This window comes from Dermacentor albipictus, chromosome 1, assembly GCF_038994185.2.
Source record: "Dermacentor albipictus isolate Rhodes 1998 colony chromosome 1, USDA_Dalb.pri_finalv2, whole genome shotgun sequence".
Classification (NCBI taxonomy): domain Eukaryota; kingdom Metazoa; phylum Arthropoda; class Arachnida; order Ixodida; family Ixodidae; genus Dermacentor; species Dermacentor albipictus.
Window position 1 is genome coordinate 94244796 of NC_091821.1, and position 16076 is coordinate 94260871.

The 16076-nt window shown below is 46.5% G+C and overlaps 1 protein-coding gene across 3 annotated transcripts in view; it reads right to left on the reverse strand.

Annotated features, from left to right (window-relative positions):
* Positions 1-16076, reverse strand: part of Baldspot (elongation of very long chain fatty acids protein baldspot) — a 216347-nt gene that overhangs the window by 175266 nt on the left and 25005 nt on the right. For all 3 annotated transcript variants that reach the window (XM_065432849.2, XM_065432848.2, XM_065432847.2), the window contains one exon: positions 6395-6605. In XM_065432849.2, the coding sequence (XP_065288921.1) occupies positions 6395-6605 (211 nt within the window). The remainder of the gene's footprint in view (positions 1-6394; positions 6606-16076) is intronic.

The following is a 16076-nucleotide window of genomic DNA, read 5'->3' on the forward strand; positions in this document are numbered from 1 at the left end:
AACAGCACCACATGAGAATATAAATTTTTTCGCTGCTGCCATCGCCTCCAAAGTTTTCGTCGTGATATAGAGCGTGCGAACAGGCTTGCACTCAGCAAATCCACCATCACGCACTACGTCGTGCTGTCATCGCCTGATGCAAAACCAAACTGCCTTTGCTTTTCTTTTTTTTTTTTACTTATAGCATCTGAATCACGTCACCTCGTTCAGGTTGCGCTTATCCCGTTGTGTCTGGTGATCCCTCGGAACAAAGGATGCTTCACCGGCAGACGTGCGGCTGTGGAGTGCTATTAACGCTTCGTCGTTTACTCAAGGCGACTAAATCAGCATCACCTGATGCTTACGGACAAGCAATTATGTTCCGAATCATCGGTTTTTTTTCGACCGCCCATAGTTGACAGGCGAGACGAGTCCCCGGCCGTACAACGACTGGACCTGGCGCCGACGGTGACGCGGAAACAATGACAGCTCACTTCACGGCGACAACGCCGCCCTTCGACTACCACGAAGGCCAGTCTCCCGAACCTGACAGATTAACCGTCACGAAGAGGTCACTAATTGATGAAAGGGGCCATTGTCGAGGACTCCCGTGGAAGCAGCGTCGACAGCAGGTTCACAGTTTGCCACGTGGTTGCCTCGTATTGTGCAACGTGGGAGACCAAGGAGTTCTGCAAAAAGGTGGGACGTTCGGGACGGGACATTGTGAACAGTTCGGGGTTTGTGATTGGCCAGTGAATTCCCTCGACGGGTGAAAGAGGGAAATAAACGTGATAAAAAAGCGGACCTGGACTGCTCTGAGAGAGGCTCGGACATGCAAAGATTTTAGCATGTAGTGCGCTCTAAAGATGGAGCCGTTTCTGTGAAACTCGATCCAGGCCAGCAAGATCCCCGAGACACCTCCATGGACATTACCGGGACCCCTAGTGAGGCTTCAAATACACGGAATCACGAAGAAATCCCACGTTTCCTCTATTGGCTTGAAACAGCTCACCCTGTCCCATATATTTACATTACATAGTGGGCCTGTTCCAGTATATACCGATGGTTCCATCACACCATTTGCCACAACGACAGCATTTGTTATCCCACAACTTGGAATTACTCGGCGATTTCAATTAGACCACAAATCGACATTTACGGCTGCGGAACTTGTGGCAATACGGGAGGGTGTCCGTTTTATGAGAACAAAGACACCTCATAGATGGGCGGTGTTCTGCGATGCCAAATCAGCGCTACAGGCGATATAATGGTTTTTAAAGAAATGACCATATTACCTGCTCGTCCTGGAAATCGCCGAACTTCATCACAGTGGCGAGTTAGGAGGCCACGTGATCACTTTTCTATGGTTGCCTAGTGATTGTTGTGTGATTGGCAATGAACTCGCTGACAGTGAGGCAAGATCGTCATTCTCTTACTCCGATGAAGTACGAATTGCCTCCTCGCGACCTGACACCAACTCTATGATCAAGGCACTCATGCAGGACCTTACAAAGGTATACAGAGTCCACGATGACAACATCCACAGACGCCTACATATGATCGACCCAGACGGTAACTTCTGTTTGCTCCCGAAGGTTACGCGGAGCAAAACGTCGTTGCTACACAGGATTCGACTGGGCGTTGTTTTCACCCGTCGCTACGAGCACCTGATTGTGAACACTGCCAGACGCCTGAAATGTCGGAACATATTGTGCGATTGCCCAGCATATATGCTGAAGCGAAGGACGTTGGAAAATTCCCCAGCCAGCGTTGGCAGGCAACCGCTGTCGGAGGACGCTATCCTCGGCCCATGGCCTGTCACTACAACTTCAATGCAGGCAACTAAAGCGTTGTTGAAGTTTCTGCAGGACACCAAGCTAGACGAGCGGCTCTAGTAGGGCCACTGTCTAATATACATAAGCACTTACCATTTCTCTTATCATCACCCATCCCAGTATTTTCACTCCCCTTCCCTCTTCCCCATTGCAGAGTAGCAGACTAGAGCGCACTAGCTCAGGCCGACCTGTCTTTCCTGTCAATAAATTTTATCTACCTATCTATTCTTCTCATCGCTCGAACGTCGCTCGGGACCGTTCTTTCTCCCGGCACCTGGCACGGCATCATCAATGGAACCTTCGTGGCCGCACGGACCGCCGACTTCACAACGATCCACCACAGTAGAGAATACCGGTGATGCAACACTCGTCGGTGGCGTTTCCGGCAAGCGAACGCCCACAGGCAGGAATTGTAACATCCGTTGTGGATGCGTTTCAGGGCCAGATGTTTCCAACTGAACAAAAATGCCATATGTATGTACCTGATCAAATCAGCGAGGCGATCTGAACTGCAGAACATAGTAGAAAAACTGTCTCGTACTCTACCTCACGTCGAGCTTGCATGTTGTGCACACGGAGTGAGCTTTGCCGCGGAAGATCCCATCTATAAATACATGGAAAATCACTTTTTTTTTAATTTTCACTGGACCGAATTTAATGGCGCCTGTTGTAGTTAAAAGAAGAAAAAGAAAGTTGAAATCTCACTGCAGGAAGTAGATAATTTGGGCACTCAACTGGTCCAGGACCATTCTTGAAAATCGCAAAACTTCCAAGAAACTCGAGCGTCAAATCCACAGCTCTGTAACTAGTCAATAAAAAAAGATATCACTATTCTGCAAACTGCCACCTATTGAGACGTATAAAATGGACAGAATTGACGTACAGATCTTAAACACACCCCTAAGTTGCGAGTAGTACTTCTGCAATACCCTCGCAAACGATAAGAATTTCACATAAGCTGCACCACATTTGCACCACATTTGCAAATCATGCCCCACATTTGTCCGCTTGAGATGCTCTAACAGATAGTTTACAAAACTGCCATCTCTGTTTGTTGTGCAGAGTTAGAAGTTAGTATACGTCGTGCTTTAATTTTTATAACTTGTTGAGCTTCGGCAATTTTTGCAAGAACAATTGAGGCCTAAAACCAAATTCTGCTCCTTTCTGTCGATATGATTCGGCTTTCTCAATTAAATGCAACAGATTTCAAACAAATCGTGTACGGTAAACGCTTTTTGCAACTAAGGTAAGCTTACTTCAGACGCATAGGCATTGTCCATCGATCGTTGAATGTGTATACGGCTTGCAGAAGGGATATCAGTCCAAACAGCATCGATCCCTCAACATGCCAAGACGTGGGATCGTTCCCACCTGTGACCAGTTGTTTTCTCACCCATATTTATTTCCATTAATATATAAGTTCATGAATTCAATTAGCAAGTAAGCAGTACAAGTAATTTCCCCTGTGCTGTCCTTGGTGTCATTGTTTTTATGTTAATATATATATATATATATATATATATATATATATATATATATATATGTGTGTGTGTGTGTGTGTGTGTGTGTGTGTGTGTGTGTGTGTGTGTGTGTGTGTGTGTGTGTGTGTGTGTGTGTGTGTGTGTGTGTGTGACAAACCCGCCTCGTGCATATTTTTATTTCAACCTCTGTAATGCTATCAAGTACCAATGAAATGGCTGAGCCCGAAAGCACAAGCATGCATAAGCCTCAGCGCACGTCTCCCAAAGCGTGCATTGGCTATCGCTTGATTGCGTAAAATTTCGTCCAGTACCTCGCGATGAATTTTCATTAAAGGCAACTAGTCTTTTTTTTTTTGGGGGGGGGGGGGTCACTGTAGCAAGGTCTAGGTCTGCAATTTTTACTGCAATACGGCAGTATAACATTTGGCACTGTTTTGACAAGGACACAAGAAGGGAAGTTGCTTTTCGTCCGAGGCTGTCGCCAGAAACGTCAAAACATGGCGACTATGACGTCATCTGGTTGCTTCCGGCCTCTGCAATAATGCAAAGTAGACAGAACTGAACCTACCATCAGTGCGCCGAAGTTTGAGATATCCAACACAGCTATCGGAAGACACAAGCCAGCAAGGCAAGCGCCGCGCTTCCGCCGTTGTAGCCTTGACGATTCGTCCAGCGGTTCCCGGCTTGTGAAACGCTTGTTCGAGAACTTCGTTCTCCACACCTGAATTTTATATATATATATATATATACATATATATATATATATATATGTGTGTGTGTGTGTGTGTGTGTGTGTGTGTGTGTGTGTGTGTGTGTGTGTGTGTGTGTGTGTGTGTGTGTGTGTGTGTGTGTGTTTGCGAGATTGAAGTTCGGAGACACTTCTCTGTCCAGAGAACTGCATGTTTCTCTTTCAATTCGATTATAGTCCAATGCAAAAGCCGGCCTGGAAGCGCTGACACCACTACTGTGCTAGAACGTCTGCCCTGCTATTTAACTTGCCTAGATAAGAAAGCAACACATTGTAATTAGATGGTACTGAATCAAATGGCATTACGCTGGCGGAAGTCGTACTACAATAAAGACAACACAGCTCACGGCATAGATACCATCAAACCTCTGCGCTGGCAATGATCCGTTCTGGCTAAAGTCAAAACAGAAAAAAAAAAAGAAAAAGGAAAATGAACATGCACACAATGTCCGAAAATGATTCTACTTTTGGCCGTCGATAAAGCTGATTCGAAGACACGACAAAAATCCTGCGTGTTTCCCACAATGCCAAGAACAAGAACGCCCTTGCCACACGGATGAGAAAAGAACAACTTACAGACTTGCTGACTATCACTATTACGTTCATGCTACCAATACAAATTCATGCGACCAGGGCGAAAGCGTTAGCTGTCAGTTTAAGCTGCTAACGCGTCATCGGCCTGGATACAAAGGCTGGTGAACGCTTCTAAAACATATAATGAAGCAACTTAAAGATTACACGTACAGCACGTATCACGTCCGCGACAAAGTGGAAGCGCTGACATATCAACCAAGACGCACGGACCCCGTCACCGTAAAATACACCGAAGAAAACTTGTACAACAACTGGCTGCCAAATACGCTCTGGATCATACCTCCACATCTGTCACGACGATAATGAGCATGCCGCGAGAACAAACATTCGGCGCTGTGTTGAATGATTGACGGCGACGCCAGAGGAACGGCAGCGTAACTCATGCTGCACGAAAAAGAGCACGTTGTGAACTCCGAGTTAGTGAAAAGAAGTGGTCGGAATATGCGCACTGGTTTTTCGGTGTAGTGAGTGTGTGATCGGCGATGCAGCGATCGGCTGTATGAATCGCTATAGTAAACGAAAGAACAGTTCAAGGGCGACCTACATTACACACACTGCCCGCGAGAGCCTGCGAGGCATAACGATGAGTGGTTCAACAGTAACGAACGGCTCAGCGCACTCGAGAATGCCCCATCAAAGGAAAAAACCTCTCCCTTTTCTCGCGGACATTCTGAAGCACGTAATTTATGCCGCTTCCGAGCGCTATAGCACACCTGCCTCGTTTTCTTTCCTCATTTTTATTATTCATCATTTCCGCGAGCGCGAGTTTAACGACGCAAAAAGCGAAAGAAACGTTTCAGCTATGAATAATAATGCCCCCAGCGTGTGCACACAGCAGTACGGCGATGTCATCCAATTATACGGCACTATACGGCACATATCAATCAAGCCGCTAGCAATAATAAGCAGGAGGTTCGCGACAGCCGGACGCGCCACATTACAATTAGTGACGGGCTAAAAAGAACATATCATGAGCGGTCTGTGCGACGATGGCAAAAACACGAGGCAGCAACATCTCTTTTTGTTCTTCGCGACAACAGTATGCAGATCAATCAGCAAAAAAACCGTCACGTATCACCAACACATGCGTCATGGCCGGAAAAGAGCCCGCCGCTTAAGCGGCCCAGCAGTGAGCCGCCGAAATGTAGGTCCGAAGTGAGCGTCAAGCGGCTGCTTGATTTAGGCGCTTCATTTCCCCCGTATGACGCCAGCGCATCGCACCAACAGACCGTGGTCACGCTGGGGCCGATCGCTTAGAAAAGCGAAACATCGTCTGCTGCCGACCGCCGGCCGCGGCGCGGCTAGCGTGCGAACCTCTCGCATTTCGTACTTTCCCTTCCCTGGAAGACTCGCACTACTCTCATTCTCCACAACGTTGTAGAGAGAGGACCCTACCCTTCGAGAGAACGACGGGAACGCCCAAAAAATAAATGACCGCTTCCTGACAGACGTGCAGGCGCGGATTGCCGGCGTCGTTAGCGAAACTACCAAACCCGTACAGCCGCTAACTTCCCACTGTGATATGTGTATCAGCCACTACACGGCTAGACTCGGCTCATCTCAGCCTCGCCCGATCGGACTTTCAGTCGGTGAAAGGGAGCTCGCAGGAGAAGCAAAAGCTCCGTTCCCCTTTTTGACAAGCCGGCATGCGGTCGCTTTCGCCGACGATCAATGGAAGTCGCATGCTGTTACGAGCGGAGAGCTCGCGATCTCTACTAGTAACAGTCGAGACTTTTGAGGAATAGGACGGAACTCACCTCCGGAGCTCAGAAGGATAAGCCTGTAGGCGCCCGCGCAGGTGGAACAAAAAATCCGCCGTCTGGGCCGGCGACTGTGGCGTGGCTCGAGGTGGCCCCTCGCGCTGTGCTTGAAAGACGGCGTGCAGGCTGAATGGTGTTGGAGCTTGGCTGAAGTGCAGCGCCTTCAGCGGTGGTCGCGACGGCCTGCCGAACAGCTCGGAACGAAAGCCTGCAAAGCGTGGACCAACCAAACGATCCCCTACGATGTCGGACCACGCGTAGGAGCAGCACGGTTGGTCGCGGCGCCTCTCTCCGGCCCCGGTCGCGCCATGGGAAGCTGCCGCCGGCAAAAGCAAACGTCACTTCCGCCCAAAGACGCGCCCACGTGACACAAGGCGCGCCGCCCGCGCCGGCTGGCACCGGGCGAGAAATATGCTGAGTGCCGCCACTGCTGGGGCGGCTCTCTTCAGTGGAGTGGCGCGTTTGTAAAACATGTGTTGGAATCGTTTTCGTTTGAGGCCTCTGAAAATTCCACTCGTGTACGAGCTGAAGCGTAGCTTATCATTTCACTGACGCCAAGTATTTGCTTTTTCGAGAAAGTTCCGATCGCACTGGGGGACATAGCGAAATAAGGCAGCACGAAAAAATAGGACCTCTTGGCCTTGTGAATCACCCGAGTTAACAACGCTCGATCCCTCGCCCTTATACACGGGGGTTCCAGTTAACTTGGACCAAGATTTTAAAAAAAAAAAAGCAAGAGCTCTAGAGAAATCGTGCCGATTGCATAGTAGTGGCAGTCGTATTCCTTTACAGCCAGTATATTTTTAATCACGAAGTATAAATTAATTAATTTCTTTTAATTAGTAAACTCTTCTATTACTGCTTGAATCGCAAACATGTCCATTACAGAGTTGTAGGGCACCTTAAACAACATCCGAATCAAGCAGTTATATCATCCTGAAGTGTGTTTGGTTGCTTTTTCCAAGAAAAAAAAAAAACGCTAGCGAAATCCGCCCTTTCGGTCGTATCTTGCCACACAACAATAATTGTGATCTGTCTTCTCCACATTTCCTTTCTGTAACGTTGCGAGCCCGGTACTTCCAAGTCACGAACGACATGCGCGTTGTCAGCATGACATAGCATTGCTGACAGGGAAAGTAGCGGGCGCGGCGTTTTCAAGAAAGGAAACGCAAGCAAGGCAGATGACGATTATCGTTGTGTGGCAGATATACACCCCAAAGGGTTCTAACTTTTTTTAGAGTGCAAGAAAATTTGCACCTTTTGGGTCGTATCTTGCCGCACAACAATAATTCTCATCTGTCTTGCTTGCGTTTCCTTTCTTGAAAACGCTGCGCTCGCTACTTTCCTGTCGAGAATGCTCTGTGAAGCGCGCACGCCGTTCCCGACTTCGAATTACCGGGCTCGCCGCGTTAAAGAAAGGAAATGCGGACAATACAGATGACGATTATTCACTCCAATAAAGTTTACACAATTTCGGGCTTCTCTTGTCCCCAAACGATAATCGTCATCTGCCTTGCTTTCGTTTCCTCTCTTGAAAACTCGGCGCTCGCTACTTTCCTGTTGATAATGCGGTGTCGAGCTGATAACGCGCAAGCGGTTCGTGATTAGGAAGTACCGGCATCGCAGCGTTAAAGAAAGGAAATGCGGGCAAGACAGATGACGATTGTTGTTTGGGTACAAAATACAACCGAAAGGGTGTAAACTTCTTATAGAGTGTCGTTGTGTGGCAACATACGACCCAAAGGGTGAAACTGTATTTACAGTGTGAGAGTGTACACTCTAAAAACCGTTGCACCCTTTGGGGTGTAAGGAAGGAAGGAAAAAGTGGAGAAGGAAAGGCAGGGAGGTTAACCAGTTAAGCCTAACGGGTTTGCTACCCTACACATGGGAGAGGGATCGGGGAGATGAAAGATGGGGATGGGATATCACGTACCATGCCAGATTGATGGACTCCAATGGACGCTTTGGGGCGTATATTTGCCACAAAACAATAGTCGTCATCTGTCTTGTGGCGTTTCCTTTCTTGAAAACGCTGCGCTCGTTACTTTACTGTCGAGAATGCTGTCATGCTGTTAACGCGCATGCCGTTCGGGACTTGGAAGTACCGGGCTCGCAGGGTTAAAGAAAGGAAACGCGGGCAAGGCAGATGACGATTATCGTTGTGTGGCAAGATACGACCCAAAGGGTGCAACTGTTTTTAGAGTGTATAATCGTCATCTGTCTTGTCCGCATTTCCTTTCTTTGACGCTGCGCGGCCGGTACTTGCAACTCACGAACGGCATGCGCGTTATCAGCATGACAGAGCATTCTCGACAGGAAAGTAGCGAGCGCAGCGTTTTCAAGAAAGGAAACGCAAGCAAGACAGCACCGGGGCGCCCGTGGGCGACGGCGGTTGGATGAAACGGCGCATCAGGGCGGCCCGGTGCGCAACTGCGCGTTCTTCCGAATTGGCATCAGCATCATCATCATCATCTACTTCATCCTATTTTTATGTCCACTGCAGAACGAAAGCCTATCCCAGAGATATCCAATTACCCCTGTCTTGTGCTATATCTGATTCCAACTTGCGCCTGCAAATTTCCTAATTTCATCACGCCACCTTATTTTCTGACGTCCCCGGCTGCGCTTCCCTTCGTTTCCCATTCTGTTACTGTAATCGTCCACCGGTTATCCACCCTACACATTACATGACCTGCCAAGCTCCATTTATTTCTCTTAATGTCCTCTAGAATATCGGCTATCGCCATTTGCTCTCTGATCCACACCGGTATTTTCCAGTCTCTTAACGTTAACAGTTTTCGCTCCATCGCTATTTGCGCGATCCTTGTTCTTAAGCTTTCTTGCTAACTTCCAAGGTTCTGCCTCATATGTTAGCCCCGGTAGAATATAATGATTGTACACTTTTTTTTTTCGACCACAGTGGTAAGCTCCCAGTCAAGATTTTATAATGTCTTCATGTGCATTTCAACTAATTTTTATCCTTCTGTAAGTTTCCTTCTCATGATCAGGGTCCCCTTTGAGTAATTGACCTTGATAAACGTACTCCTGTACAGGCTCTAGATGCTGATTGGCGATCACGAATTCTTGTTCCATTGCCAGGCTATTGAACTTTATTTTGTCTTTCTCATATAAATCTTCTACCATATTTTTACACTTACACGGTTAAGGTCCTCAATCATTTGTTACAATTCATCCTCAGTGTTACTGAACAGGGCAATTTCATCTGCAAACCGAAGGTTTCTAAGATATTCGCCGTTGATCCTCACTCCTAAGCCTTCCCACTTGAATATCTTGAATACTTATTATAAGCATGCAGTGAATAGCATTAGAGAGATTGTGCCTCCCTGCCCTTACCCCTTTCTTGATAAGTAATTTTCTACTTCCCTTGTTTAGAAACAAGGTAGCTGTGGAATCCCCGTAGATATTTCCGAAGATATTCACGTATGCCCCCTCTTTTCCTTGATTAGGCAATACCTCCATTACTGCTGGTATCTCTACTGAATCAAGTCAGGTAGGTATAAAATTATATAGAATCAGGTCAATATAAAATTCTTTTGCTGCTTTTACTATATCATCGAAATTGTTGCTGCTGAATTCGCATAAGACTCTAGAACAGAATTCAAATTCTAGCGATGACAGGGACCCCTACTGGCCTCCACAGTTAAATTTTTCGGTGCTGCAATAAAACAGCACGTGACGAAAAAGCAAAGGGACATAGGCGTACATACCGTCCTGCGGGAGGGGAGAGGGAGACAAGGAGGGAAGGTATACAATTCCCCCCCCCCCCCACCTACGCACACACTTTTGAAAGCGGGCACTCTCGTTTGCACACTGGCAAATGCAGCAAAACAACGCAGCTGAGGCTAAGTTTTCTTTCAAAATAGCGGCCGCGTAAGTAATGCTTTTTTGTTTGTTTGTTTCTTTGTAAGGTGTCGCCTGCTTGAACGGCGAAGATTGTCTTCCGTGCCTTGTGGCGACGTGCCATAGCAGCCGACGCGCGAGACGCGCCTTAATTGCGCGTTGCGGAGGAGGCCTATCGCTGGACATTTCCCGTCAAAACAAGTTTCAACTTTTGCTGCTTGCCTCATCCCGAGTTCCTTGAGCCCGTGACGTATCCGTCTAACCATCTTTGCAAGCACAAAAGCAGCGCAACTATATTTAACACAAAGGCGGTTGAATTGGTTCGGATAAGGCATTCTAATTTACTGGTCCCCAATGGTTCACCATGTGTGATTGACAATCAGATCTGTTACTATAAAAATGGCTGTCAATAATGCGTTTTCAATTCTCTTTCTTTTAAAGGAATGGTAATGCGTGATCATATATATATATATATATATATATATATATATATATATATATATATATACATATATATATATATATATATATATATAAACGAGAAGAAAGGGGGTTAACCGAGGGACCCGATAATTATTAGTCATGTAATGAGAAGCCAACAAACACTGACACCAAGTACAACATAGGGGAAATTGCATGTGCTTAATAAATGAAATAAAGTATAGTAAATTAATGGAAATTAAAGTGGATGAAAAAACAACTTGCCGCAGGTGGGAACCGAACCCACAACCTTCGCATGTCGCGGTTCGGTTCCCACCTGCGGCAAGTTGTTTTTTCATCCACTTTAATTTCCATTAATTTACTATACTTTATTTCATTTATTAAGCACATGCAATTTCCCCTATGTTGTACTTGGTGTCAGTGTTTGTTGGCTTCTCATTACATGACTAATAATTATCGGGTCCCTCGGTTAACCCCCTTTCTTCTCGTTTATTCCATAACGAGGGTCTCGAATCCGGCAACATTGATGCCTTCAGGTAGCATATGTGGGTTTATTGACCAGTTGCCTTCACCCGAAAAGATCACGTTCTCGTGACGCCTGCGGCAAAAAAGACGTTCCACGTCCGCCACCAAGGTCTGTGAGTGGGGGCGCTGGCTAACACTCCCAGGGTTCTACTAGTACACATAAATACCCAAGAAAGTGGATGGGGAAACGCCGCCGCGGTAGCTCAATTGGTAGAGCATCGCACGCGACATGCGAAGGTTGTGGGTTCGGTTCCCACCTGCGGCAAGTTGTTTTTTCATCCACTTTAATTTCAAATTAATTTACTATACTTTATTTCATTTATTAAGCACATGCAATTTCCCCTATGTTGTACTTGGTGTCAGTGTTTGTTGGCTTCTCATTACATGACTTATATATATATATATATATATATATATATATATAGTACTCTACGCGTATGACAAAGGGTGGCAACACGGCAGCGCTAAGTTGCACAATTCACGTTGAAATTAAGGCGAATCAGATTTCACTACATTTGCTGCCTTGCTGATTCATGACAAGCATAATAAGCCTTGCAGAAGCGCATCATGTACAGAAAGTATAGGCCTGATGTGGGTTTATCAAGCGCTTGGCAACACACAGCAATGCAACACAACATCTTCCAAGCAAGCGGTATGAAAGGTTTCTTCAATCAACTGTTTCGTCATGTTTAAACATTTGAACAGCGGCAGCAGGACTTAGGGCTGTAGTCTATATAGGCTAAAATCACTACACGTGAGAAACCTTTACATTCTACGCCCTTCATGAGCACGTGTTAGCATGCATGACGTTTACGCTAATAATCAATCAAGGATAAATTAGCGAACAGAGAGGCGCGAGCGATCAGCGAGTTAAAAACGCGAGCGTCCGGCGCGAAGTATATCGTGTAATATATATGTGAGGAGAAAGTGACCCGATGAGCCCGATTGTTCTTAATCATAAGAAGCCAATACATGCACACACATATATAAATAAGTGTGTGTGTATATATATATTGTGGGGTTTTTCGTGCCAAAACCACTTTCTGATTATGAGGCACGCCATAGTGGAGGACTCCGGAAATTTCGACCACCTGAGGTTCTTTAACGTGCACCTAAATCTAAGCACACGGGTGTTTTCGCATTTCGCCCGCATCGAAATGCGGCCGCCGTGGCCGGGATTCGATCCCGCGACCTTGTGCTCAGCAGCCTAACACCATAGCCACTGAGCAACCACGGCGGGTTGTGTGTGTGTGTGTGTTTCTAATAAGAGGCTGCATAAAATTTACAACACAATATAGTGAACCAGTCTGTTCGACAGTTGGTGTTCAACCCACTGTCGAACATTACTTTAGGCAGTGGGACAAACATTGTTTCGGAAAACATCGATAAAAATGTAAACCAAGTACAGAGTAATTGTAAGTACGAGTGTGGAGCCCAGAGCCATCAAAAAGAGAGAGAAGCGGAACAGCAAATTGGATGCAAAGGATGGAAACAAAGAAATTCACAGTTTTACTCCGATGTATGGGGACGGGACCACGACAGGCAATTAAGACAACATTATTAGACAAATCGGATGTAAGCACCTTGATAGGTTACAATATGGGAACATGTAAGTAGCCCCCATTGACTAGGTGACTATTTACCGCCACCCCGATTCTAAGGAGATGTCATTAGCTATCGTCATCATCATCACTGTGTAGGTTGAAGACTACTTAAAGTTCGGCAGCCTGTAACGTTCTGTGGCACTTTATGCCATCTCGTAAAATAAAACCTCGGCAGGGGGAGGTTTTCTAAAACATGGACTGCAGGGGGCGTCACACTTTCCAGGACGAGCGGCCACAAACCCGCAGACGACGTCGCCAGAGCCCATGGACGACGACGACAAATAAGATACAACGCGCTTAATGTACCCGTCGGACGAGGAGTACGACATCCCCCGAGAGTATGAGGTGGAGTTCGCCTACGAACCCGATGAAGAAATCTAGTGTCAACACCATGATGCCGCTCGGAAAAGTGCTGTCATCGCTCGGCAAAGTGGTGCCATCGTGCTGAAAAATTGGTGCCATCGAGAAAGAACACTCACCACAGTGTGCGTGAAACAAAACTTTAATGAGAACATCGCCAATAAAACCGAGCTGAGAGATCGCAATATGACCGGTTTATCGTCTTGTGTTGTTGCGGCCTCATTAGCAGCAAGGTTACACTCGGAAACATAATGCAGCAGCACTCAACTCAGCAACATTTCGCCGCAACACTAAACTCAGCGACACAGCGACAGGTAATGATCTCGCATTTACACGTCAAAAGAATTGCTTAGGTGCCCCCATGTATAGTTTTTTATTATTATTATTACAGCTGAATCGGAGACTCAGTTGACTGCAACCGGCCAGCTATTTCTCAGCGCCGACGGCGACGCTTCATTACCGGGACCTCGCGCGGTGACATCTGCTCAGGTTTTTATTTTTTTATTTATTTATTCAGCATTGATTCAGACACAGTGAAGGTCTTGGATGGCAAGGCTAAAGGCAGTACATTGTCTGCCTGACTAAGGCCCTGTCATATCCACACTAGCGCACTTGTATTCGTGTTCACGATTGTTTGCTTTTATTTTCTATGGTCCCGACAATTGTATGTACAATGTATTGTGTACGCGGAGTGTGCGACTAATTTAATGTGTTCGCTCCGACGAGAGCCACGTCACCTGTAGCCAGTCGATTATGGCGATGTGCCTGCTTGACTTGCAGGAGGCAGCCTCCAAAAGCCACTGAGCTAATTCAATATGCCCCACACTCGCTTAGAGAGAGAAGCGTACCGAGACCTTTAACCGCACGGGAGCTCTGGAAGGTTTTCCGAATTCACAGTCATTTCATGCATCTTTAGCCCAATATCACTCTGAAACATGTGGAGTGGAAGCTGTGGCAGGAGAAGACGAAAATGACGTCAACGTCTTCTACGTAGCAAACAAGCTGTGTATGTCTGTCTTTTGTGCTTACGGAAAGACCGCTTCACGGTGGGGCAAAGGCATCCCAAGGATGGATAACTTCACCGCGTAACAAAATCTATGATGATATGTATAACGGGGTGGTAAACTTTCAAAAACCAAAACGGTGCATATTTCATATATTTGAAATTAAAGATCATCGCCCCAAGCACTCCGTACAGATGGTCAACCAGCGAAGCTTAAACGTGCGGCGCCGGTGTTTATCCCCGGGTTATCCCTATGGTTGTTTAAACGACGGCTTGGTAGGCTGCCGGACCTTCGGTTCGCAGTTGCTGTTTGCTCTCGGCTTACGAGCCTCTTCTTGTGCCGGAGCTGCAACATCGGCACGTCGCAGACGAGCTCGTTCCCGGTTCTGCTCGCGGCGTTGCTGATCGAACGCTGCCTGCTCTTCAGGAGTATGCATGACGTGTGGCCCACCCATTTCGGAGCCGGAGAGAAACTGTTGCCGCGCGCTCGGCTGCGACGGAGAGCGACCCTGTCACTACTGGCGCAGTCAATAGCGCGCCTCTCTTTCTCTTTTTTTTTCGTGCATGCGTGTGGGGTCGCGCCGGAGGAGTTTTCGGCGTATATGCGACAGATGGACGGACGAACGGGCGAATCGGCCAGCCATATACAGCTTCGCTGTAAAAAAAAAAAAAATGCAACGAGATTGGGTGAAATAAACGAATGTTTTTATTATGCTTTCTTGTTCAAGTTATTTTTTTTTACAGCGAAGCTGTCTATGCCTCGGCGAAACGCTCACGGTCCGACCACAGAAACCCTCCGGTGGAAGGTGCGGCGCGCCATTGGCTACTCCTATAGTGACGTCGTTTCTGTCTTGCAGTAGAGCGTCCGCGCAGCAGTCGCTCGCTTTCATTCAATAGGCCAGCAACTATATACGACGAATTTTTTGCCTAACATTGCATGTTGAAGCTGCGCGCAATCAGCCAAGCTATAATTATGTACGGTTGTAAAGATCGAATTTTCAGTCTTGCTTCTATTAGCAGACCGTCCTTCAGAAAAATGAGGTTATACGGGGTTCGGTGTTTTCGGGTAAAACCAAAGCCGAAATTATTTTTCGCGATTCGAGCTTTGTTGGAAAGAGAGTTAGTAAAACGTCAGTATTCAAGACTACTTGAACCCTCCTCCCCCCTCCCCCCTCAAAGAGAAGAAAAAAAAAAGTAGAGAATTAAACTCGATAATTTCTCAAACTTGAAAGGTTACAACATCGGAGCAAACTGATTTGCCGCGGAATCGGTGACAAGGGAAAAGCTGAATAACTGTATTTTTTGCTAATTAAAGGTGCAATTATCTATTTCTTTCGGCGGTGGCTTAGTGAGCAAGTGTGATTATCTTTGTTCTTTTTATTGTATTTAGTAAACACCTAATGTGTACTTCAGCATTCGACTTCTTAGTTTAGGCAACAAGTGACCACTTGGAAACGCGTTCATCACATAGCTGCGAAACCGAATATGTCTCAGGATGGCACCACCTGAACCCACAATCTCTGCTTTTTTTACCGCTACAGCAAAATTACATTTGTAAAGACAAAAACAGATCACGTTAAGTGAAAGCACCCCGCTATGCTTCCATAAAAAAGAAGGACGAGGAAAATCGAGAAAATGTTATTTAAAGAATTCCGTGAAAGGGGTGGAACGGAGGGAAGGGGGGGGGGAGAGGACGTTCGTACAAATAGCCAGAAAAATGCACACAATATGAGAGAAATAAGAGCTGAAAGTGCTCAGCCCTATATAGATCGCAGTTCTTTCAAGCAACAAATAAAATCTAATAAATAAAACCACCAGATACAGTGATTTCCTAATGTAACAACGGCAATTTTGAGGCGGCGTTCTCTCATCAGGGTTGGTTTGC